The sequence below is a fragment of the Dromaius novaehollandiae genome, chromosome W, assembly GCF_036370855.1.
Source record: "Dromaius novaehollandiae isolate bDroNov1 chromosome W, bDroNov1.hap1, whole genome shotgun sequence".
In the NCBI taxonomy this organism is placed as follows: Eukaryota; Metazoa; Chordata; class Aves; order Casuariiformes; family Dromaiidae; genus Dromaius; species Dromaius novaehollandiae.
The window spans coordinates 68,327,077-68,350,423 of record NC_088130.1 but is presented as its reverse complement, the minus strand read 5'-3'; the positions used below and the strand labels follow the sequence as shown (position 1 = coordinate 68,350,423).

General features: G+C 40.2%; 1 protein-coding gene across 2 annotated transcripts in view; it reads left to right on the top strand.

The window, feature by feature from the left end:
* The window catches only part of LOC112994467 (dymeclin), a 218,362-nt gene that overhangs the window by 137,047 nt on the left and 57,968 nt on the right, over nt 1-23,347 (top strand). For both annotated transcript variants that reach the window (XM_026118835.2, XM_064500291.1), the window contains exon 14: nt 19,035-19,137. In XM_026118835.2, coding sequence (XP_025974620.2) covers nt 19,035-19,137 — 103 coding nt within the window. The remainder of the gene's footprint in view (nt 1-19,034; nt 19,138-23,347) is intronic.

Here is a 23,347-nt window from a genome sequence, read left to right as displayed (position 1 = left end):
GAGTCGCTTTTGTGTATGCTGCAATGCAGTAAGTGGCTTGAACCATGTGGATATCTATTATATGATAAGGAGGACTGTGGGATACACGGGAGTGGGTTCATCTGGAGCAGAGATGAGCCAAGTCCTGTATGCTGCTTACACCTCCGACTTAAGCTTTGTGTAGGGGGTTGCTGCAATTCTTAACGTCATGACCTGCATGCAGACTTCAGAGGTCACTGGTGTTTCACCTAAAGACTCAAACATGATCTTTTTTCCCAAAGAGGTTAATATTCATTATTTTACTTCCTCCTTTCAATGCAAAATGTGTTACTGGTTGCTGCGACGTTCATTGATTTTGGTGCTTATGCTTTGTGCATTTTAAATTTGTATCAAACGCAGACTGCGGAGCTGCTGGCAGAATTTAATTAACTAACTTAAGTAAATAAAAGTAATGATAAGCAAAAATGGACAAAGGGAAAGAGAGAGAGTTAAGCTGCGCTGGTATCTCTTTGAGGATGCAGGCTTGCGTGATAGTATCAGCGCGCTGGCATTTCTGTGGAGCAGCCTGTAATTTTGTATGCAGACTCTTTTCCCTGAGCTTCCTTTCAGGAGGCTTTGCGTGGGCTCGCGTCCTGACCTTGCATCTCCGGCCAGCACACGAGGCTTTTTCGTGGGCTGTGGTGTGCACCAAAGTTTCCCTGAAATCCAGCTCTTTTAATTATTTTCATTAAAAAAAAAAAAAAATCCCAAACAATCAAAAATTTTTGTCAGAGGCCTGTTAAATTACTGCAGCTTAAACTTTTATTGCTTTTTGTTTGTAATTTTTAGTCAGCTGTTGGTAATTTTGTTGAAGGGTTTTTCTTAATTAAGGGAGGATCAATTTACGCTCAACGTTGAGGGACTTGGCAGAGAGGAGTTGTTTATAAGTAATTCTATTACAAATTATTTGTCTTCATACTGCATAGCCTATTGATCCAGAAACCAGTGAGAGATAAAATCAATGCTGTGGGTATTCAGTGGGTGAAAAATTATCTAGCTGGTAGGTCTCAAAATACAGTTTAACTGGATGATCATCGTGGGGGGGGGGGAATATGTGTAGTGGGAGCCCTTAGGGACTGGTTCTTAACTCTTACTCTATTTAATATATGTATTGAGAATGGTTTTGGGGGAACCAGTGAGGAATGAAGGAGGAGGATCGCTGGTATGAACAGGTAGCCACCTAAGCATGATGCAAGCAAGTAAGGTGTATTTTCACGGAGCCAAAGGGAATTTCACAAATGCAGGTCACGCTTTTGGGGTAAGATGTTTAGGCAGCATTTGCTCTGGAAAGGACTTGGAAGTAGTCCCGGGCACTGCTAGGAGTTTATCCTGAGATGCTGCAGGAAGCCCAAGGTAAGGACGTTCTCCAATGTGGGGCACTTTGGTTCGACATGCAGAAGGGTAATGCGTTCAATAGCTGCAAACTGAAGCGAAGCCAGTACAGGCTAGTTCCCACTTTGACACGATGGATGATTAATCGTTGGAATAGTTTACCAAGGTTCTGCATTTCCCAAGACTGGAATTTTTAAATTGAAATTGCATATTTTCCTAAAAGATATGGCCAAGTCCGGCCACAGCTATTGGACTTGCAGGAGGCAGGAGCTGAGGGAATTCCTACGGCTTGTGTCAAACGGGCTGATCAAAGTGGCTCCTTCTGGCTTTAAAAATCGGCGTTACAGGCAGATTGCCACGGGGTGTTTCGTTTTGTTTGCCTTACAGATTTCTTTAAAAGACATTTTGGGTTAGAATTTTCCTGTTAATCCAAATATTATCTTCCCAGGCACCATCCCCCAGGTGATCTGACCCGAAACAACACAGGCTGTCAAAACACCATATTCTCATGCAAAATAAAAAAGAAAGAAAAATTGATAGGGAAGGAATTGCAAGCGCTATGTCCTTTCTATATAATAGCCTCTATTTCTTCCACTGTGATAATTTTTTTTTTTTAATCACAGACATGATCTAGACGCATTCTGCCACATTAGCATGTGGAACTACAACACATCTTGATCAGGCAAAATTGTTTTTAATTGAATGCTTATGAGCCTGCATTCCCATGAGATGAAATTGGAGCAAAACTACTTTCACACATTTCCATTGTAGCAGTTGGTTCAGGGACTGTGTGTGTGTGGGGGGGGGTTGTGTTCATACGTAATGTCTGGCAGTTAATCAGATGGGGAGGGGCGGGGGGTTCTTATTCTTCTGTAAATATGTAAATAAGCTATGGTTTTGAAAATAAAAAGAGAGATGTTCTAAAGCTTGCCCGAAGAGTTTGGGAGGATGCTCATAAAATGAATGTGAGACTGAATACGGTTTAAGAGGTTTTAGAAATCAGAAAGGATTTATGATCATATGAGCCACTCCTTCTGCTTAGACACCAAAAACCTTACTCAAACATTGCATTTAGGAGCTCTGACAAGTCATTGTAGCTGGCAGGGTGGAGTGCAATGTGGGTATCCTTTATCTTGTCCATCTAGATGTGCACTTCTATCTGCTTCGGTTTCCCAGACAGTGTTGTATGAACTTTGGCTAGTGAAGGCAACTTAGTAAACTGTGTAATTGTTGCCTAAATATAGAAAAATGTTCACTTAGAAAATAACAAACATATGCTACTGATTCAAAACATCTTACAATTCGTTAAATTAAAGGACAGATTCTCACCAAAGCTACACTGTGGCTTATGCAGAAGTCTTCTTCATCGACAGGTTATAGCTGTGATTCCAGGTCTTACTGTGAGATGGTGGAACTAGTGGAAAGTACTGGCTGCTGCTAGAATATACATTAATAATTGCAGTTAAGATATTCCAACCAGAATGCCTGAAGTTAAGTATCAAAATCTATACATATTTTTACTTTTAAATAGTATGGAGTACCTACATCTTCCAGCAAAATTGAGAACTAAATGTTTACTCGTGCATGTGGATGTTGAGAGAGAGGTTTGGGTATCTATCTGTAACTGGGTAGTAGCTTAAATATTGAAATATTTCAAGAAATCTCTCAAACTTGAGAAGCAAATGGCAGAAAATTGGCAGAAAATGCAGTTTATATCATAGATGGCTTCCATTTGAAATACGATTCAATTAATGGGCTTTTGTGGGGTGAGATGTGTGGCCGAGTAGTTTGCTTGTTTGGGGTTGATTGTGCGAGCACACCTGGTTGTTCTGCAGATACCGACTGACTTCAGGATGCTTAATGGCCTGCTGGTTTGATATTGTCTGGCTGTATCCAAAAGATAGACCTTATATAGTAAAACACAATGTTGTTTTCAGTAAGCCCAGATTTTCCCAAAGCAGATGTCATGATAGGTGCTACACTGGAGCAAGGGAATGGAACTTGTGTTCCATTCACTTCCATCCAAGGGAATGGGCCTACTGAAAATACCTGAGAGTTTTCGTTTTCCTAATGGAAAATTCCTTTAAATGGCACGAGTATGGAAATGTCCATTCTTCAGTGTTTAATATTTGATTGACCATATCAGCAATTAGAAATTTCATCCTCGTGGCTCTCCTTCCGGAGGAGCTCTGGGTGGTCTTTCAGCCATTCCCATTTCATGTTCAATTTGTTGAGTGTCCGGCAGCGAGGCCACGGGAACGATCCCTGGCTCCATGCTCTGCCGTGCTGCCCCGGCTCCCCGGAGAGGCCGAGGAGGCTGCCTGGAGCAGAGGAGCTGCGTCGAGCGACCCGTGAAACATTGCCGATTTGCTTAAGGGGGGGGTAACTTAAAGATTTGGGACCTGGCATCCAGATTCATGCATACTTACCTACGTTATCCAAAACACTCCAGATTGCAGGATTAGTAAATCGTTGTAGGAACTGTTTCTTATGTTCTTTTTCTGTTCCCAGCTTCTAATTGGAACATCAAATTATGAGAACCGTCATTTTTTCCTACATTTTGGTATCTCCATTTCTAACCACAGTGTATTTGATCAAGAAATGCAGAGGTGGGGGGAAAAAAAGGAGAAAAATAGTCAGCTTTTTCATCCTAATCCTCTAAAGGATTGGTTTAAGTTGTCTAAGGAGGCTTTGGATCCCTACTCTACAGCAGGATGTAGAAGTTGAGAGCTGTGAGCTATTCTTAAGTGTTTTTGTTCTTTCGTATTTGTAAGCTGAATTTGTGAGAAAACATTGCGAATGCTCCCACTGCATCAGCCGCAGATCAGAAAAAGCAGTGGGAGAGGAAAATAAGAACAACCACGACTGGTTTCCAAAGATGACTAATCCTGCAGCCCCAGTGTAACCTCCAGGACAGTGATTAGCATTTGGCTTTTCTAAATGCTGGAAATGTTTTCTGGGGCACCAGCCTAGCTGAAAACTAGCTTAATATTTATGCATTAATGAAAGAAGGTTTTAAAGTTTCAATTTATTGTTCCTGCCTCATGTAGGTTGTTGTTTTAAATACCTATGGGTGCATGCCACGCGGTGTCACATCACATCTATGCTCTATAGTAGTTATCAAAACGTTTTATGAAGGAGGAGAATCCAGTTTTATGGATAGGATAAATGGGGGGACATCTAAGGGAAGTGACCCATGAGGCCAGTTCTAGTGTCAGGAATAAAGAGCGTGTCAGTGATAGGTTTTTCTATTCCCAGTTGGTTAAAATCCAAATCCCAGATTGAAGTGCAGTCTAGTTGAGTGCTCTTCCTCTGAGCAGTGAGCTCAAAGGCGAAGGTTGACCATCCTGGGAATTGTGCACCGCTAAAGCTCTGACGTGGGTTTGGTAGTGCACGGTCCTATGAAGAACTGTGCCTTTTTAAAGTAGGAGTTTACTGAGCTCTGCTCTGATTGCTCTCTGGCTTTGCAGAGTACTTTTATTTTTAAGACAATTCAGCACGGGCATTTTACTTTCCTCCACAGTGCAAGTCCTTGGAATTACTTTCAATTTGCTGTTTGCCCATCAGAAAGAAAAAAATTACTGATTTAAAAAAAAAAATAAAATCAGATCTTTCTGATGTTGCATTCCTGTTATTAGTCTTTAAGCCATCCTCTTGCTACTGCGGGATTTTACCCTAAAATAATTCCCCAAAGTGCTCCTTAGTGCAGTTTGGGTTTTGCAGAAGATGTTCCTGCATTGATTTCTTTTTAGTTTCCAATAGGCAGTGCTTGTTGCATTTTGATTTACAACAAAAGAAGTTTTCAGTCCACCTCACTGTCTATTTATCTAGTGTGTATTTTGTCTACTTGTCTTTGAGGATGTTATGGGAGATGGTGTTGAAAGTTTTGCTTAAGCACAGAGGATTGGAGTGGCTCGGTAGGGCACTTTCCTGCTGAGAAGGGCTTAACTCTGGTGAGCTTAGGTATGTCTGGGTTTGGTTTTATTTTCTGAGTGAATACATTCCTGTAATTAAGTGTATCAGTTATAATCCAAGTATCTACAGCTTGGCTGAACTCGAAAGCATTATAACTATCTTTGGTGTTCATTTGAGAGCCCTTATACTGCTTGTACAGTTGATCACCTTTTGCAGATTGGTTTAGCGATCCAACTCTCTCCGTTCGTTTGCCAAGGTGGAAGGGCATCAACATTCCAAAGGATCCAGGAAGGCTGCACTTTCTTTATGTGCTGTGTAGAAAGGCAAACTGTTGATGTTTGCTTTATCATCATGCTAATTTTGTTCTTGGAAATGTTCTCCTGGCTTTGGGGAAAACACAGCGTGACCTGGAACATGGTAGAATTTGTCTGTTAAAAGTACCTTTTGGGATGCATTTTTCAGGATTTTCTGATTTGATGGAGGCAGAGAGAATTGCACAAGGCAGTAAGATGTATAAAACTGAGTGGGAGGTAAAGCACAACCTCTTTTCTCTGTGGGAATGAGGTTAATTTCCAAATAAATTGAAGACAATGTAAATTTAATTACTGTGCGACTTGAGGGATTGGGACTTTAGAAAAATATATCATGTTGGTTTTGAAGATGGAAAAATATTGCACAACTGCGAGTATGCTAGCATGAATCATTAAATCAAATCTGTATCGTTTTTCCCAGCAAACGTGAGGTTGGTGTGTGTTTTGTCTGAAGTCAATAAAATAACCTTTCTTCAGAATGGCAAGTAGAAAAAAGGTAATTTAGGATGACGGCGTATGTGGGAAATAGTAACTTTTTCTCCTGAAAAAGTAATGAGTAATAACTTTGAAACGTTACCTAAAATAAAACCTGCTTTCTGTTGCATAACAGCAGTTTGTGCTCGTATAATGTTTCTGACCCTTAATGGTAACTCCTTAGCTGAAGAACAAAATGGAAAAACCTGAAACGCAGACTGCGTTCAAGGGACTTGATTGAGCTCTGCCAAGGGCGGGTTACGAGACGTGGGTAAGCTGTGTTTTGCTGAACAGGGCAGGTAGTTTTACGAGTGCCGAGCGTCGGGTCGGACCCGGAGGTCTTCCGGGGACGCTGCCACTGCATGCCGCGGCGAGCGTGGGAGGAGTCACGCTGCCGGCCAAGGCGGTGGCTTTGCCAAGTCCAGTATCCCAAACGTTTTTCTTCCTTAAAGGCTTCCAGGTGACCTGCTCTGTAACTGCCATCTTTCCGCAGCGACGAGTATTTTAGTGCTTTTCATACTGTAATATACTTCTGCAAATGTTTGGTAGATGCTAAAGACCACGTTACGTTCCTGATACGTGCGTGTCGTGCTCGGAGGAGGATGCAGGAGTTGCAGCTCTAACTGGTCCAGGCCCTTGCTCTGCAGATCACGGAAGGGCTGAGGCTGGAAGGCACCTCTGGAGATCAGCTAGTCCAACCCCCTGCTCCACCACGCAGGTGGTTTTTTCTTTTATGTTCTTCAGGAGCCATAGAAGAAGGGGGAAAAAAATCTCTGAACTCTCCAAATTTATCACAGCTTTCAACTGACACGGATGTGAGGAAGGTCAGCGTTACTATTCATAATAAAGATACAGAAAAAGCAGCAGCTGAAAGGCGCTGTAGTTATTTCTAATAGATATGTGGAAATGGGCATGCATGCTGCTGAGAGGCCCTATCTACATGGAAGTCTTAAAAAGAAAAAAGTTAAATAATAAGAATTAAGAGGATGCTGTTGACTTGCTTCCTGTGAGGTTGACACAGCTCTTCTACTCAGTTGAGCAAAGCTAGGCTTGGGCTTCTTAAATCCAAATTAACCCCGTACAGCGTATGAACCTCAGCTCTTTCCATGGTGAATTGAACTCTCACAAAATGCTCCGGTATCTATAGTTTTGCTGAGTGTCCGCTGCAGTCGGGTTCTGCCTGGGTATTAACATCCCTTAAAAAAGAAAAAAAGAGCTTCATGGTTGCATTCCTGCTTTGTGTGTAGTCGCTACGATCACGCACACGTCACGGAAATGTGTATTTTTGTTTCTGGCTGATGGCATCATTCATATCCTCTAGTACCTGAACTTTCTGTAAGTAGCACAGCAACGACATGCGAAGTATTTAACGGCGTAGCGCTCGCAGCCTTGGCTTGGGCACGCCAGCTGCTATCACAAAACACTTTCCTTTATGAATTTGTGTGCTTGGTAAATGCTTCCTTTCAATGACATGGATATTTTTCAGGCTGAAAAGACCTATTCTTTATTTCCCGTCTATTTTGACATGAATTTTCCTTTGGAAGAGGTTTATTTATGTCTGGCTCCCTTTTGAAAGTTTGTATCTGGGTACATACATCCACAGAAATTCAAGAGGGGATCGATGTTAACATTGCAATGAAGGAGATAGACAACTTTTATTTATGATATTTATTTTTAAAGTACATGGTTGTTATGCTTTTACAGGAAATGTTTAGTAATAGAGATTAAACTTGATCTTGGTCTCAGTAGCGAAAAGTACTTAATATATTACATTGATTATTTAATGTTATCCTGTGTTTTTCTTGCATTTTTCCTCTTTTTTTTTGAGTAGTCTGGCAGAGGTACTTCTATGCCCCTCAGAAAATTTTTAAGCATTTCAGCCTATTTCTAAGTATGTATATTTGCATGTCAGCATTATTTGCATAGAAGCAGTGTTTCCAGCAAATATCTCTCTTTCCCAGAGGAAATTGTGTGTATGTGTACGTGTGTGTGTGTATACATTTATATGATATGAAATCATGTACTGTGAATTTTGATTTCATGATAAAGTACCATACATTTTTTCTTAGAAAGGTCTATTCTCTACTCCTTCCAACATCTTTCATGTCCAACATTTGAAAGGAATGCATAGTTGTGAAGTTGCCTAAAAATTCTGTATTTGCTGGTTTGAATGCAAATCCTTTGACAAACCTGGGTTACAAATCTCAATCACACAAGTTAAGATTTTTTTTTTTTCTTATGTAGTTAGAGAGAATGCTTTTGGATTGAAATAGATGTCCTTCCTCTTGGGAAGTGAGAGGTGCAAATAATGAGATGTCCTGGTTTGGGGTTTTTTTGGTTGTCTCTGTAATGTCCCCAGTAGTAGTTCCACTGTAGAATCTTGATAGCTCTGATTTATGTTCTTCATTTATTCCAAAAATGTTTCAAGTTTCGTTAAAATTTGAAAGAGGTTTTATATCAATAAGGTACTTAAACTAAATATGGTCATTAGGGACATGTGAATACTTTCCATGACTGTTAGTGCAATCCTGCTGGGATTAATGCAGAGGGAATAGGTCAGGTGTCCTGCCTGATTATACCCTAAGAGAAGGTCAGCATATGACGAAAATGATAAAACTCATTCCTCTGGGGCAAGAATGGCAAAGAGACCTTTTGGACAAGGTGTTGAGGAGGAAGAAAGAAAATATATGCTAAGGGAAACCACGGCATAAGGCAAAACCAAAAGCATCTGTCTATAGCAGGATGATGTCTACTCCTAGCAACTTGATTCTTATTCCAGTGCATTAATACTGAAACTCAGTTTTACAAAACTAGGTCAAAGCTATGACATTATTTCCAGCATCCAAGGACAATGCAGTAAATGATTCATTTTAACAACGTAGGGGCACTGAAAAGCTGAAACTGTACAAAATGTTGCTGTAAGGAAAGGGCGCAGGTGATGAGCAATGCGAATGCTCGGTGGTGGAAAGCCAGTTTAAGACGTGCGTATTGTTTAAGTCTCAGCTCAGTGTATAAGAGGAGTGTTAGTGTAGCACAGCAGTTTTCATTATAAATGTTGCAGTGACCTGAACGCATACAGATAGGTGTGTACACATGCACACTGTGCTTTTAAACGAGCCAGTGTTAAACAGGAGCTGCTCAAAGAGTAAGGAGTTGGTCCTTCAGTTGCATGGCAGTGATGTCTTTTTAATTTTCTTGTTGTTCGGTTGTTCAGAGCCCGTCTTTGTTTGTCTGGGTGGGAGTTGTGCTCGGACCGCTTTCTCCAGCAATTTCCTCTGCTTCTCACCCACAGAGTTTTGTCCTAATTCAAGGCAAATGTCTTCTCTCAGCAGCTATGAAACATTGGCTCTATTGAATTAACTGCAAGTGGATGAGCTGGAAATATTGTGGACCCGTTGCCCATTCAGTTTTCATATAAATTGTTAACAGGGCAAACACAGGGAATATTAAAAGGAATTGCATTCATGCCTGGAGACTCCTAAGGCAGATTCATGGCGATTTAGCTCAGAATGAACCTTATAATTAGCCTGACCCTTCCTGAGTTTTAAAAACATACGTTCTGTTTATACTGGACTGCATACGCTTTTCCCCATAGCTTTAAGCCTTCCTGAATTTAGTTTGCTGCTTGCAAAAATACAGAAAAATACAGCAGATAAATAGCACTTAGCTAAGTGCTTTGCTTGAATCTGCAGCATCTATGGGGTTTGCCCGGGGGATCTTCCTCTGTAGCAGTTTGCACTCGTTATTGAGTTTATACTTTAATGTGACTTGGAGCAATGAAGATCTTGTTTCTGTTTAGTATTTCTCATCCTTGCCTGATTCTATCCTCTAAGTAGAGTTACAAGGATATTATTTGGCATGCCAGACAAAAGAGGAATGAGATTATCTGTAGCAATATACAGGGGAAGGATTTTCCTACTTTTTTGTTGCTTTTACTTCGCTAGTGACAGGAGCATCAGTTTTCCAGCATGCATTGGAAACTGTCCAGGAACTACACAACAATTTATGCCTTCAGTTGAAGAATGCATTTCCCACTCTCTGCAAATTAAACTCCAGACTAACTTTTGTAAATATTTACTTTTGCCTCACCAGATCAGATTCTTTACTTCCATATTTTTTCTAGTCTCTTTGTCGTCTTGATTCCATTTTAACAGGAAATCCTGTTTGCTAATGCAAAGCCTTAATTAATTTTTTTAAGTCACTTCTGAATTTGCTTGTATGCTTTATACCCCAGGCGTATCATGAACATATATTTTTCTAATTATTAATAACAATTTCTTTGAGTGGCTGTACTATAGAATGTCTTTCATAGCACATTGGTTATCGGTCTCAGTTCACATGTAATCAGATAAAAGAATACTCTTTAAAATAAATGATGAACTTTTGAAATGAAATGAAAATATCTTGAACCACAGAATCACTGAATAGCTGGGGTTGGAAGGCACCTCTGGAGATCAAGCAGGGTCACCTAGAGCACGTTGTCCAGGACTGTGTCCAGTCGAGTTTTGAGCATCTCCAAGGATGGAGAATCCACGACCTCTCTGGGCAACCTGCTCCAATGTTCAACCACCCACACAGTAAAGAAGTGTTTTCTTAGGTTCAAGTGGAATTTCCTGTGTTTCTGTGTATTATGACCAAGTTCAGGACTGTAGGATTAAAAGAATGGTCTTTAATGCTTGTTGTTCAACAGGAAGATGGGATAGAAATCATTTGTTTACCCAGGATCATATTAAAGTGATGCTTTGAGGTTTTCCCAGGAATAGGTTGTGTGTCTCAGCTGCTTGCTATTTGCAAGGGGACACAAACTTGCATTTTGGAGAAGGCACTAGAGAAGAAAAATCAGAAAAATATGCCTGGTCACTGGCTGGAGAATAACCTAGCAATACCAGACCATTTGGCACTTCTTCATTCCCTGGTCCTTTAAGTGTTACTTGGTAAATAAGTCCATCAGGGATGCTTGGACAAACCGTTTTATTTTCATACGTTACCTTTGTGGAGATTGCACATCCTAGGTTTGTTGGCTTCACATTATCTCCACAAAGCGGATGGACCTAATGGTAAATGTAGCAAAGATATATTCAGCAGAAATTAGTGTCTTCACTTTACGAGATTAGAAAGAAAGATACAAAGTATGCTCTTATTTTCTGCTTAGTGGGTTGATATCTTAATTGGTTCACCCCTCTCACCTGGGAGCCCAAATGTCTCTTGAGCAGTGGAGTTGGGTTCAAGCAAGGAAGAGCAGTGCCTCCCTCTTCTTTTGAAAGTTTCAGTCAATGTTGAGCCCATTTCCTCCATCAGTACCTGTCCGTGGAGTGAGCCTGCGTTGGAGAGTCCTCAGAGTTCGAGATGGCTTCTCTCTCGCATTACTTCCATTTATGTGACGTTAGAGCTTGCGTAATAAAAATGCAAAATGTCCCAAGAGCTCTTCAATGGACTGGGCTTTGGGGGACTTAGTGGTTTTTCTCCACTATTTCTCCTAAATGGATTTTCTTTCCCATGGCCTCATTCCTTAGGTGTTGATCCACATCTGTGCTAGGATGCGAGTAGAGTTCTTCTTCCATAACATACACTTTTTTGCTGTAATAACTTAAGCAATAGGCCAAAATGAAGGAGTGTTGCTAAAATATAGAGGAATTAAGGTATAGTTTAAACTCTAAGACTTCAGGTTTTGAACCTAAGATATTTTCAGATCTTGTCTGTATGAAGGGGTTGTCTTCTAATACAATTGCAATGTTCATGTGTGAGTTGTGAAATCCTGTTGTTTAAGGAACATTTGTATAACGTGAGGTTTCAGTGTTTATGGCATACATTTAATTCTTTAAAACTTAGAACAATACTACATTTGGCATGTGTGTGAGTGCGGAGAGTAGGAACAACCCAGAACTTGCAGCCTCTTTTTAGTCTTCACCTCTTCCCGATTATTTCTTTCCAGGATATTTAAAATATTGCATTTGAAATAATCCTTTGTCATGGTGTGGCTTTCAGCCCTTCCCTGGTTTTGGTTCGGATAGAGATCGGACGTTTCTGGGCAAAGGGACATTTGGAGTATTGTGACCCCCCCTCCCGATCAGTTGTGTAATCTCTGACACAAATCTTCCTGTTACTATGACTCCACTTCTGAACACGTATCATCTCCCTTCTATCCGAACAGACAGCTAAACCTCTCCAAATTTTCATAAAGGTTTATGAAATTTAATATTTAATCATTGCTGTCTTAATTACAAGAGCCAGCACAAGTGACAGATGTTTCTCTTCTTGCCTCCCTTGTAACTGTGCTGATGTGCCAGCCTAGCAATGAAAGAATTTCATTTTGAAGATGCCTTTCCAGTTTTACCGATCCTAATGATAGTGATTTTCTTAATGCCACTAAACCCACAAATGCTGTGAACTGAAAAGTCTCCCAGGAGGATTTTGTTGTCTGCATCTTTCTTCAGATTATGGATTATGAAGAAAAAAAAAAGCAAGTAAAAATTTATGCAAGTTATTCTGCAATATTCCTGCCATCTGTTTTGATGCAGTATGTGTAGAGCATTACCTAAATGCATATATTTTTAGGACCAGAAGAGACCACTTTGATCGTATGATCATATGCTGGAGATCTTTCCGTTGGAGATCATACGATCTCCAACATAACCCAGACCATAGGGACTTCCCTCAATCCATTCCTCCTTCCGCTGACATTTCTGTGGTTGAACTAGAATGTTTAAAACCTCCAATCTTTAACGATTTCCATCACTGTCACAGCACTTGCTAAGTTATTCCAGCAGTTATCTACCTTCCCTGCTAAAGCCATAGTGCACTGTGAGTAGACATGTCTACTCTTACCTGAGCTGCGTGACGCTGGGAGCAGCGTGAAGCCAAGGGTTGTCCCCAAGACCTAGGAGTCTCTCTCATTTCCCGTGTCTGAACTCAGCCTGAGCGTAGATTCTTGGTAATTCCCAGTTGTCTTTTGGCGTATAACCTGGATGCGCTTTAGGAAGAGTCTCGGTCTGGTTGGTCTAGTCTTTTTTAGTTGCTTCTCAACTCTTACTTTGTGTCCAACTTCTTGAAAGATAAAGAAAACATTAATAACAATGTCCTTCTCTCTTTATTTGTCACTCCTATGACGAATGTGCCATTTGCAAACTTTAACAGTTCTACTTTCTCGTATATCATTGATGTACATCAGTGATGTATATCATCTTACATGTCATTTCTATATCACTGAAGGTATTTCAGTAGCTTCAGTTAAATAGCTATTGCCCTTAGAGGGGCCAAGGATATATTCCCGTTGGACCCTGCTAGAAAGACTGATTTGAAAACCGTGTGGTTACAGGTAGATTTTTTCAAACTGGTCAGATGGCCATTTTTCAGTCCATTTAATGCATGTCAGGTTGCTTTTTATCATTTTAGTTTCTTAATAAAAAATTCCGCATGGAACAGAGTCATATAAATGACACACAGAAATCTGTAACAACAGTGATACTCCCTTGCCTGATTTTCTCTGTAGTCTCGTTAAAAAAATGGCTCGAGCTTGAGGAGGTCTGTTTTTCTATGCTGATGGTGTCCTCCTGTGAATGAATCTCGGAATACGTGTTGCGTTGTTACGCTCAGGATTGCTTCAGACTCGCTGGCATGTGACTATCTTGGGTCATCGCATTTGCTTTCTTAAAATAAGGTACAACAGTGCCTTTCCTTCTCGTATCTTTAAATCTGGCCACAATTTTTTTTTTCTCTCTCATCAATTTCCAGCAACTTCTAATTTTCTAAAGCTTGGATTTATTTTTACCTTCTTATTTTAATTCCCTCATCTTTTTTTCCTTTACAGATAAAAGTTCCATTTTATGCATTCATTTCTTGTATGTGAGAGGAGTGCTTTACAAGCTGTTTTAATCTCTGCTGTAAACTAGACTTTTTGCAGAAAAGCATAGTTTTGTTTTTTCTTTTTTTTTTTTTCCCCCAGTTGCGATTTTTGGCGGATCAAGAAGAAAGTTGTTAAATGACTTCCCATTACTGGCATTTTTCACGCCCCTCTCCACAGGCTTTGTGGAATTGGCTTTTTGAAAGCGTTAAGTTTGTATATTCCTGGTTTGAATTTTATTTTGTGTGCACATACCATATAATCAAATCACTTGCACTTAAGCAACCATTACTGTTTAGTCTGTAATCATTTATTTATTGATCAAGGTCCAGCCTTGTGTTAAATTTTAAAAAAAAAAAGTTTCCTCTGTATTGAGGGAGTTAAGAAACCAGTGCTTTCGTAATTTCTGAAAATCAGAAATATGAGACCTTGAGTTTATCTTTCAGACTTGAGTCTTCCTTGTCGGTTCAGTGCATCCGTAGCGTGATTTGATGATCTGTAATAGATGCCAGCTGTTATTTCATCTAGTTGTTATTCCAGCCTATTATTTTGCTTGCTAAACATTGATCTGTAAGTAATTCAGTGACTGAGAGCTGGATTGATGTACTAATACATTTTAATTGTTCAGAACATAATTTATTATTATTATAGAAAGTCTATAATGGGTGAGATCAAAGGGTCATGTAGCTCCATAGCCTGTCTGATTGCTGTCAATAGAAAAAAAAACTTAGAAACAGGACAAGCAGAGTAGTAGAAAACCCCATGTTATTGTCAGCCTGTGTGGGCTGTCCTCCATGAGCATGTAGAATATTTAATTTTCAATTTGATCTTTTCAGCCCAGTTTTAGTGGGGCAAAAATGATGTGTGACTTCTATTGTACATTACATTCTCTCTGTATATATATACACATACGCATATCTGATCTTACCCGGGGGGGTGTGTGTGTATATATGTATACACATACATATATGTGAGTGTGTGTGTATATATATACATATGCATATATATGTATATGTGTGCATGTATATATAGATATATATATTTATCCCTGGAAGACCATGGAGATGTGGCTGCTGCAAAATCAAGTATCTCCTTTAGCATGCAGTGTTTGTTGATGATGAAAGACCCATATGAACTAAATTTCATGAAATGCCTTTTGAGGATTGTAACTGAATCTGTTCTGATACTCTGCAAGTGAAATGGGTATTTCACAAGGTGGTTTTCGGAGCTCGAGGGCATAATGAGAAGTGAATTATTTGGTGGAGAAGTTTAAACCGTTTCCTTTGGGAGATTTTCTCCTGCTTTCTGGCTGTAATTCTGTGGGCTGTTTTCATTCTCGGTATGAAAAGTTCCCAGCTACGTGTCGCTGCCCTCATCCTGCTGCGTCAGTTCGACTGATCTCGGCGACTGCTCTCTGGAAAGGATAACTGATATGGGAAGGAGAGGCTTTGGGGCTTTTTTAACCTGAATATTGGTGTTCTGGGCTATGGTCCCACAACAAGTGTTTTAGCACAGGTGCAAAGTCGATGAACTGTGGCAGGAAAGCAGAACTTTGCAGAGGAAAGCCCTGGTGCCAAAGACAACGTATAGTAGGACTTATCTCCTCGTTGCCACTTTAGAAATGGAAATCAACCACGAAGGGCTTGGTTATGCCACGTTCAAGCGCTCTAGTTTAGTTACACTACACTTCTAAGTTATTTTAAGGAAGCAAAAATGAGATATGAAGAAGAAATGTTCTTCTCTCTCTTTCCTTTCTCCTCCTTTTTCCCCAGTTATCTCCATTTTTGCCAGAGAAGATAATTTGCTCTCCAATATTCCAATTCCATGCAGGAATACTAATATATGAGCGTTTTCCTCTTCGCAGGTATTAAGTAAATGCATTTTTCAAAATCCTATCCCCAATTCTTTTGCTTTATACTTAAATTTCATTTATAGCCACAACATTATGTATTTTGGAAAAAAGGTTCAAAGTCCTTTTTCCTTTTCTTCTTCCTCTTCATGAAATAAATAAACTCTATCTTCTGGAGCGGGCTGATGCCGCGTGTAACCTGTTTCTCCTGCCCCGCCGTAGGCATCGCTAGGTCGGTGCTAGCTGATTATTCTGTCTCCGCAGCACTAGATGGTGCTGATGGCAGCATCTCCGAACCGCGAGGCTTCAAAAATACTGGCGCTTCTAAAAGTAGCGCTGCTATTTCAGGTGAATGACCAGTTTTCAAATCCAAATTCTGATTTGAACAAAAATTTCACTCTGCAAATACAATAGCTGATTGTGGGAAGGAAAAGGATGGAGAGTCTATTAATATATCTTATTTCTTTGTTGCCTCTTCCCCTTTTAACAGGGAATGTTCTCAGTTTTTTGATGAATAGTTGTGAATTAGTGGGAGGTTGACATTTGTTCCCAGGAATTATATTGTGTCAAGGCTGTGCATGGTTCTGTCTGATAGCGTAAAAGAAAACAGAAGATTCCCAGTGCTGGGACAAAGCAGATTTCCTCTGGTCTTGGTTGCTCATTTGAGGAAAAGGTGTTCATAACATTGTCAGGCATGTTGTGTTATCCTGAAAACCCTAAATGTTTCTCAGCTCACATAACCATCACAGAGAATAATCGTTTTGGAGTTTTGCCTGATGTTTGGGCCATATCAGCCCAACCGAGATGATCACCACCTCGCTGAGATCATCCCCATGGGGCCGGGACACTGGCAGCCAAGCTGCCATCCCCGGTTTGGCCGTCTGGGCTCGAGCACGTTGCTCGGTCCGTCAAATTCAAATTCTCCGACTCAAACGTGGGGATGGCGCAGTGTTCCTCAGTTGGCTCTTGTGCGGGTTAATTGGATGCCTTCAGCACAGCGAAGGTTGTCCTCAAACATAAGCTGTTAATCTAAGAGAAATCCAACTGGAGAGGTGCTGGAGAATGATAGAATTTCTTGACTTGGCTCTTGAGAGCTATGATTTGGTCTTAAGAGATGTAACTAATTCCTTGTGGCTCCCCGCGAAGCATGTTGGAAAAGCTGTTGCCTCTTCCTGAGACTCTTGACTAACAATAAGGGGACAAATCCCTGCTGCTCTGAGGAACCTACTCCTACGTGCCGTGAAGGCTACGATAGCAATGTTACATTTTAAGGAAGTAAAAAATAAAGGCGACTTTCTCAAATTCTGAGCAACATTTCTTTAGGCAGAAAAGCTTTCCAAGCACGTTCCTCAGAGCACTATATTTGTCCCAATTCCAAGAAATGTAGGTTATCTATAATATAATACTGCCACTTATTTGTTCAATTATAAAGCTGGCGTCAATCTTTTCTGACTGAATCTGGTGAACGAGGAGCCTGCCACTGCTCCTTGTCCCAAGAGCACGCATAACCAAATTCAAAGAGCGACACACTTAAGCAATAGTGGCTGTCGTTGGTGTTTATTTGTCAAGACGGCCCCCTTACCCTCCAAGGACCATCCCAGTTATCCTAGGAAACTCTGGCTCCAAAAAGAAGCCAGAAGAATATTTTTAAATGCAGAAAGCCTTAAAGCAACAACCTGTACCAAGGTTGGGGGGGAGTATTTCTTGCAAATACTATCATCTGGATTTCTGAACACATGAAAAAGAATTTTGTAATCAAGCATACAAATTGGGGTGGAAAGCAACCCGAGCTATTCAGCCAGCCAGATAGTATCCACTCGGTCCGAAGTCTCAGAAGAAGCCAGGAGAAAGAAAGAAAACATCTAGCAGCTTCACAGATCGAGGCTCTGGAATAGACCATTTTGGGGAAAGCAGATTTCAGATTTAACATGATCTCATGCAAATTGTTCTCAGCAATTTACTTAGCTGCTTCTGTTGTGTCTCTCTATGCAGTATTTGAATGTCCTGCTTGTACCCTTTCCCTTTCTGAAGGTACCAGTTAGTTCCCTCTGCTTCAGTGTCCATCTCTGTGTGTTATCTGCTGACTGATATCCCTGATTTATGTATCCAGCAGCTTTATGGAAACATCTGGCCGTTGGAAGCTACCAAGCACTAGCAGCAGTCCTTTAGCCACTGCTACTGTTTGCTCCAAGTCTTTCCATGTCCCTTTGCACTCAGGCTAAGTTCTCCTTATGTATCAAATTATACCACCCTCTGCGAGTGTGGCTGGGCAAGGAGTGACATGCTCGATTCCACACCATGCTGCTGTCTGCCCTCCTACCCACCTGTCTATCAAGCCCCAGTATTTCCACCAGTTTTCCTGTGCTGGGAATGTTATAGGCTCTGTGCAGCCTTACTTTCCAAATACAACTATCGTCTCTCCCAAACTCACTTTAAATCATAAGATTATTGTGGGAGAGGTCTGTCCTGGATTGAATTTGTGAAGCCCCGTGCATCTTTGGGTTTGCATATTCGGTATTATCTTGTGAAGTCTATGGTTACAGCCTATGTACGTGTAGTATCTGGTGATGGTATTATTTGTATGACTGACACAAAAGAATTATGGTGGGATTTTTTAGTGATGTAGGATTGCTAATTTCATCAAATTAACGGACTTTAGAAAAAAAGACATTGACATGGTCTTTTCAAAATGCACGGAAAAATGTTTAGTTCTCTATGTGTGTGGACATCTGACTTCACAGATTATTTGTAAAACTAATATGATGCTTCATTGACTGGAGCTAAAATAAATTTGAGAAGTACACACTATAGTAAAATGCATAAACTCAACCCCCGGATACCCAAACATTCTGTTTTATACTTGGATTCTTTCTGTACTAAACAATTAGGTCACTGAAACAAAAAATACTGATGATAAGGAAGGAAAATAAGTATATTGCATGAGATGTTGAACTTAAAAATTGCATTTTAATGAGTATATATTGGTTATGAATTCAGAATGCATGTATACCATTAATTCTGTTATAAGTTGACTTTTAAGAACTTAACTATGAAAATATGTTGTTCTTCTCATGATTTACAGTATAGAATATATTTGTAATTCAAAATCTGCTGTTGTTTATCCCAGATGTTTAAAAAGAAAAAAAAATCTATGTAACTGTTGTGCATTGCATTGCACTTCTAAAAATCTCTTTATTCAGGTTTGTGTATATAATGAAGTACCTCTTCTGACTGGATTGTCTATCTGAGAGTATAACTGTGAATTTACATGAATATTTTTCCCCTTTTTTTCCAGCTTGTTTTCTTTGTTATCCAAAAAACACAACAAAGTTTTGGAGCAAGCCACGCAGTCCTTAAGAGGTTCCCTCAGTTCAAATGACTCTCCACTTCCCGATTACGTGAGTATTGAGCTTAACGTTCTCGTAGGTGCTTCAAAATAGAAGTGATACATCCCTAAATCTGCAAAGACTTATCAAAAGTGTGACAACTAAGCAACCACTGACACCAAAATATAGGAACGTCTATGAATGACATCATGTCTGACACTTTGTTTAAAAAAAAAAATTACAAATGGCGAAACCGCAGCTATTCATAGCTAAGAAACTTACCGTACGCTGTCAACTTACAATTTCCAAGACATTTGCATTTCGAGATATTTATACCATGCAGTTAAAAACATTATTTTTAAGAACAGGACTTTGGTATTTGCAGTATGTTAAAATGCCTAAATATGATTGAAAACAATTCCCAGTGAGCCTTCGAGAGAGCACTGCAGTTTTGGATCAAATTGGCTTGTTCTGGACGCTTGTGTATACGCACAGCTCTTACCAGTCTGCTAAGCCACTGCCCACACAGTCCGTGATTTTGTAATTTAATTGCCTGGGTTTTGGAAAATCTCTAGCTTCATTACAAGATGGAGACTTAAATAACATCTTTGTATTACTTAAGTGTCTTTGGTTTATACTCATTTGAACTTTCATATAATATTGCGTAAAAAGTTATCTTGATTTTTTTTTTCGGTTGCTGTGTGTTTTTGAGGATAAAAATGTAACATCTATTTTATTTTGAGAGTTAATACATGTTCCAGGACACACCTGTCTGAGACTTTACATATTATATTACTCTAGCGTTAAAGTCATAGAAGTTTCAAAAAAAAAAAAGAAAAAAGAAAAAAGAAAAAAGAAAAAAGAAAAAGGATTAATTTTATATAATAGTTTAATAACTTTAATTTAATTCAACTAACCGGGTTTCTTAACCTGCATCTCTTAGTTACTATTGTACTATTGTTGGCATGCAACATAGAAACTAGAGGCATTTTGCTATTCAGAGACAGGCTGGTTTATAGAGCAAATAAATCACTTGCAGCTTTTTCCTATGTGTCCTTTTTAACCTTATTGTGTCTTAAATCACAGTAAGTTCCTTACAACACCTGTAATTTTAGGGCCTCTCCAAAGTTGCTATCTGACCTTTGATTTCTCAGCTGTTTTGGAACCCCAGATGTTCCAGAAAGACGCCCCTTGCACTCAGCTGTATTTAAAGAGTAGTAGGAGATGTACAGCTTCTGTTTGGCTTGTGAGATGATACCCAAGCTGTCTTAAAGCTCTTTCACCAGCATGGGCATGGACAACCACGTGCCCCGTAGCCTTCAGATACCTCGCAGAGCATTTGACGTGGCAAATGGCCCTTCCCCTTGGGTTCGGTTCTCCGTCAATATGACCTGACGATGTAGCGGCACCCTTGTAAGAACTCCCATATTTTGGATGCATTAAGCATTTCTGGCTGTTCTGATTGGTAAGGCGCTCGGGCTGTATTTCTTAGCGGTGATTAAGCCCGGTGTCACGTCAGGTCCTGACTTAGGCATGGGCATCGCTTGTGTGTTCGTGCTGCTCCTTTGACCTTGTGGTTCTTTATTGATCTGTCTTGGACGGTTGCGGTGTTTCAGTTGGCTTCCATGCCAAAGCGATGTTGCTTTGGTGTCGGCTGAGACATTGCGGGGCCTTAGTCAACCGTCAGGCATCTTCAGATGCCTAGATAGTAGGGCCAAAATTTTTAACACTAATTTCTATTCCTAATGCAGGGACTACAGCTGTGTGTGGCCTGTTGCCTGAGGGATGATACTGGCTTTATGAAAAGAGACCCTTAGATTTGCTCACCTAGGCAAACAAGTTACCATCCTCAAGTTCAGAGGAAAGAAAACAGCCTGATGTGCACATATATATTCATAGATGCACACGCACGTATTTGTGAAGCACTGCTGGGTTGATAGATACCTTTGCTGAATTTCTTCCTTTTTATTGTTAGGATGGCGTCAGTCAGAAGGGTGGGGAGGAGAAGGACAGCAGTTGTTTTAGGGAAGAACAGAATTACTGAAGTTTATTGCCTGTATTTTGAAAGAAGAATATGTACTTTTATGCATGGCTTTTTTTCCACAATTACTCAGGCTCCAACTCAGTCTGAGCCTACTCAGTTGACAAAAGTTGAGGCAAGGTTTTATTTACTTAGCTTGAGCATCACAAGCATAGTCTGCTTTTGAAAACCCACCTTTATTCTGTATGTTGTCTGAAAGCATGTGTTAGATTGGTGCAAGAATGCGCCAGGAGGCTTAAGGACTATAGATCCTAGGAACCGAGATAACTTAAGTGTCTGAAGTCCAGAAACGTGTAATGACTGAAAAGGGATTTTCTCTTTTCCACCTCTCTGTTCCACCACTGTCTACCAGCATGGAATTAAAAAAAAAAGGGATGATGCTGAGACTGCATTCTCTACTCCAGATCTATGTCCAGAGGTTTCATTCAGACCTGTCTTAAATGTTTTAAACATGCATTTCTCATGATTCTTAATTCATTTTTATACATGACTTTTTCTTATTGTGTTCTCTAATGCAAAAGTGAATTTGCATGGTACAAAGCACACATGGGAGTAAATCATACATAAAACTGTTCCAGGTGTTGCTCATGTTCTCCTCTTCCTTTGCATGTCTTTCTACTCATTTGTGCGTACTAGACTTTGAAAATTAAATGTGGTAAATAGCGTGCATCCCTTCGTAGGGCCAGGAAGGAAATGGGAGGAAAAAAATTGGCATCTGTGTTCTTTAAATGAGCCCTGTCCATCGTGCACATCAGATGAGGCAGTGATCCAGTTAAAGTACTGTGGTACAGTGTGCTTGCGCATACAGCAAAGGGAAAAAATAACAATTCGGCAACACAGTCATATCTTAATTTCTGAGTGCTCAAACAGTAATAGTGTCTCTTCTGTATTTTCTTTGCATTAGTATAAAAAGCTAAGTTTTTGACCTAGTCTGCAGTCCCTAACCTGCTGACTGATGGTGGTAAAAACATGCTTCTCATGGTCCTTCTGTGAGTATCTGCTGCTGACTGCCATCAGGTCCCCGATGGACCGACACAGCTCTGGGTTTCTTGCTGCGAACTAGAATAAGGAACAGACCCAGCTGGTTTTTATATCGTTCTTGTTGGGGTCTGGGGGGGCTTTAAAAAAGAAAAGGGTAGTGGGTATGGGGTGGTTTTGCTTATTAAAGCTAGATCGGTTCCCTGGTCCAGTGCACAGCAAAGCCCCGAGAAAGCGTAGTCAATACAAGGTAGTGAAGGGAGGTGGCCTCATGGGGACAGGGACACGATACAGGCACAGGAAGATGCAGCCAGAGGGGCGGCAAGAGGAACCCCATATGCTAGTGTTGCTGCCAAAAAGCGGCGTCATCAAATAAATCCCATCTTGAGATACAGGCTACTTGGTTAGACCAATTCTCAGTCTATGCCATGCGGATACTTTGCTGACTAGTCATTTAATGAGTTTTTTAATCGGTAGTATTTTTGTGGGAGCAATTACCTATTTGAAATAGCACACTTCCCCAAGTTGTCCCCATGCCCAAGTATCTCCAGACTTGAAGAAATGTGAAAAATCCAATTACATTGTTTATAGCTTTCTTACATTCAGTGAAAGCACGTTTACTGAAGCTTTTACCTAGCAGGATAGCCCATAATTAAAATAATTGAGAATTGTGCTTCTTTCAGTCCAAATAAAGAAAATTACTCAAATATACATTAGGATGTAAGAAAAAATTAAAAAGTTTATAATTTGTTGACTCATAGACATGTAGCAGCATAACCAGAGGCATGGTGACTTCCCACGGAAAGCAGTGCATCAGACCTGTTTTTGGAGCTGCAGTATGCCCAAACTGTCGCTTTTTAAGGATTTCATAGCATTGTGTATGAGCTTGGAGCACTTCAGCACTTGGTGTACCACAGCTGGCAGTAGGGATCCTCCTCAACTCTTTCTTGGGAGGGAGGGAGGGAGGAATTTTGGCAAGCTTATGCCAAGGGTTCAGAATTCTCTCCCAGATTTACTGTAAGAATTTATTTTATGTAAAATTTGAGGAAAATGAAAATCAAATGTAGGAATGGTTTTGCAGCCAAATAATTTGACAAGCATCATCACTTGGGTCTTCAATATGTATTTGGCTACATAGCTTCAATTTGGTTTCTGAATTTCTTTCAACATACTTTAATGCAGTGTGGACAGGGGATTTTATGGCAGTAGGAGCTCAACCTTGTTTTCGTGGTGGTGGACTTGAGGACTTAGTTAAATGAAGAC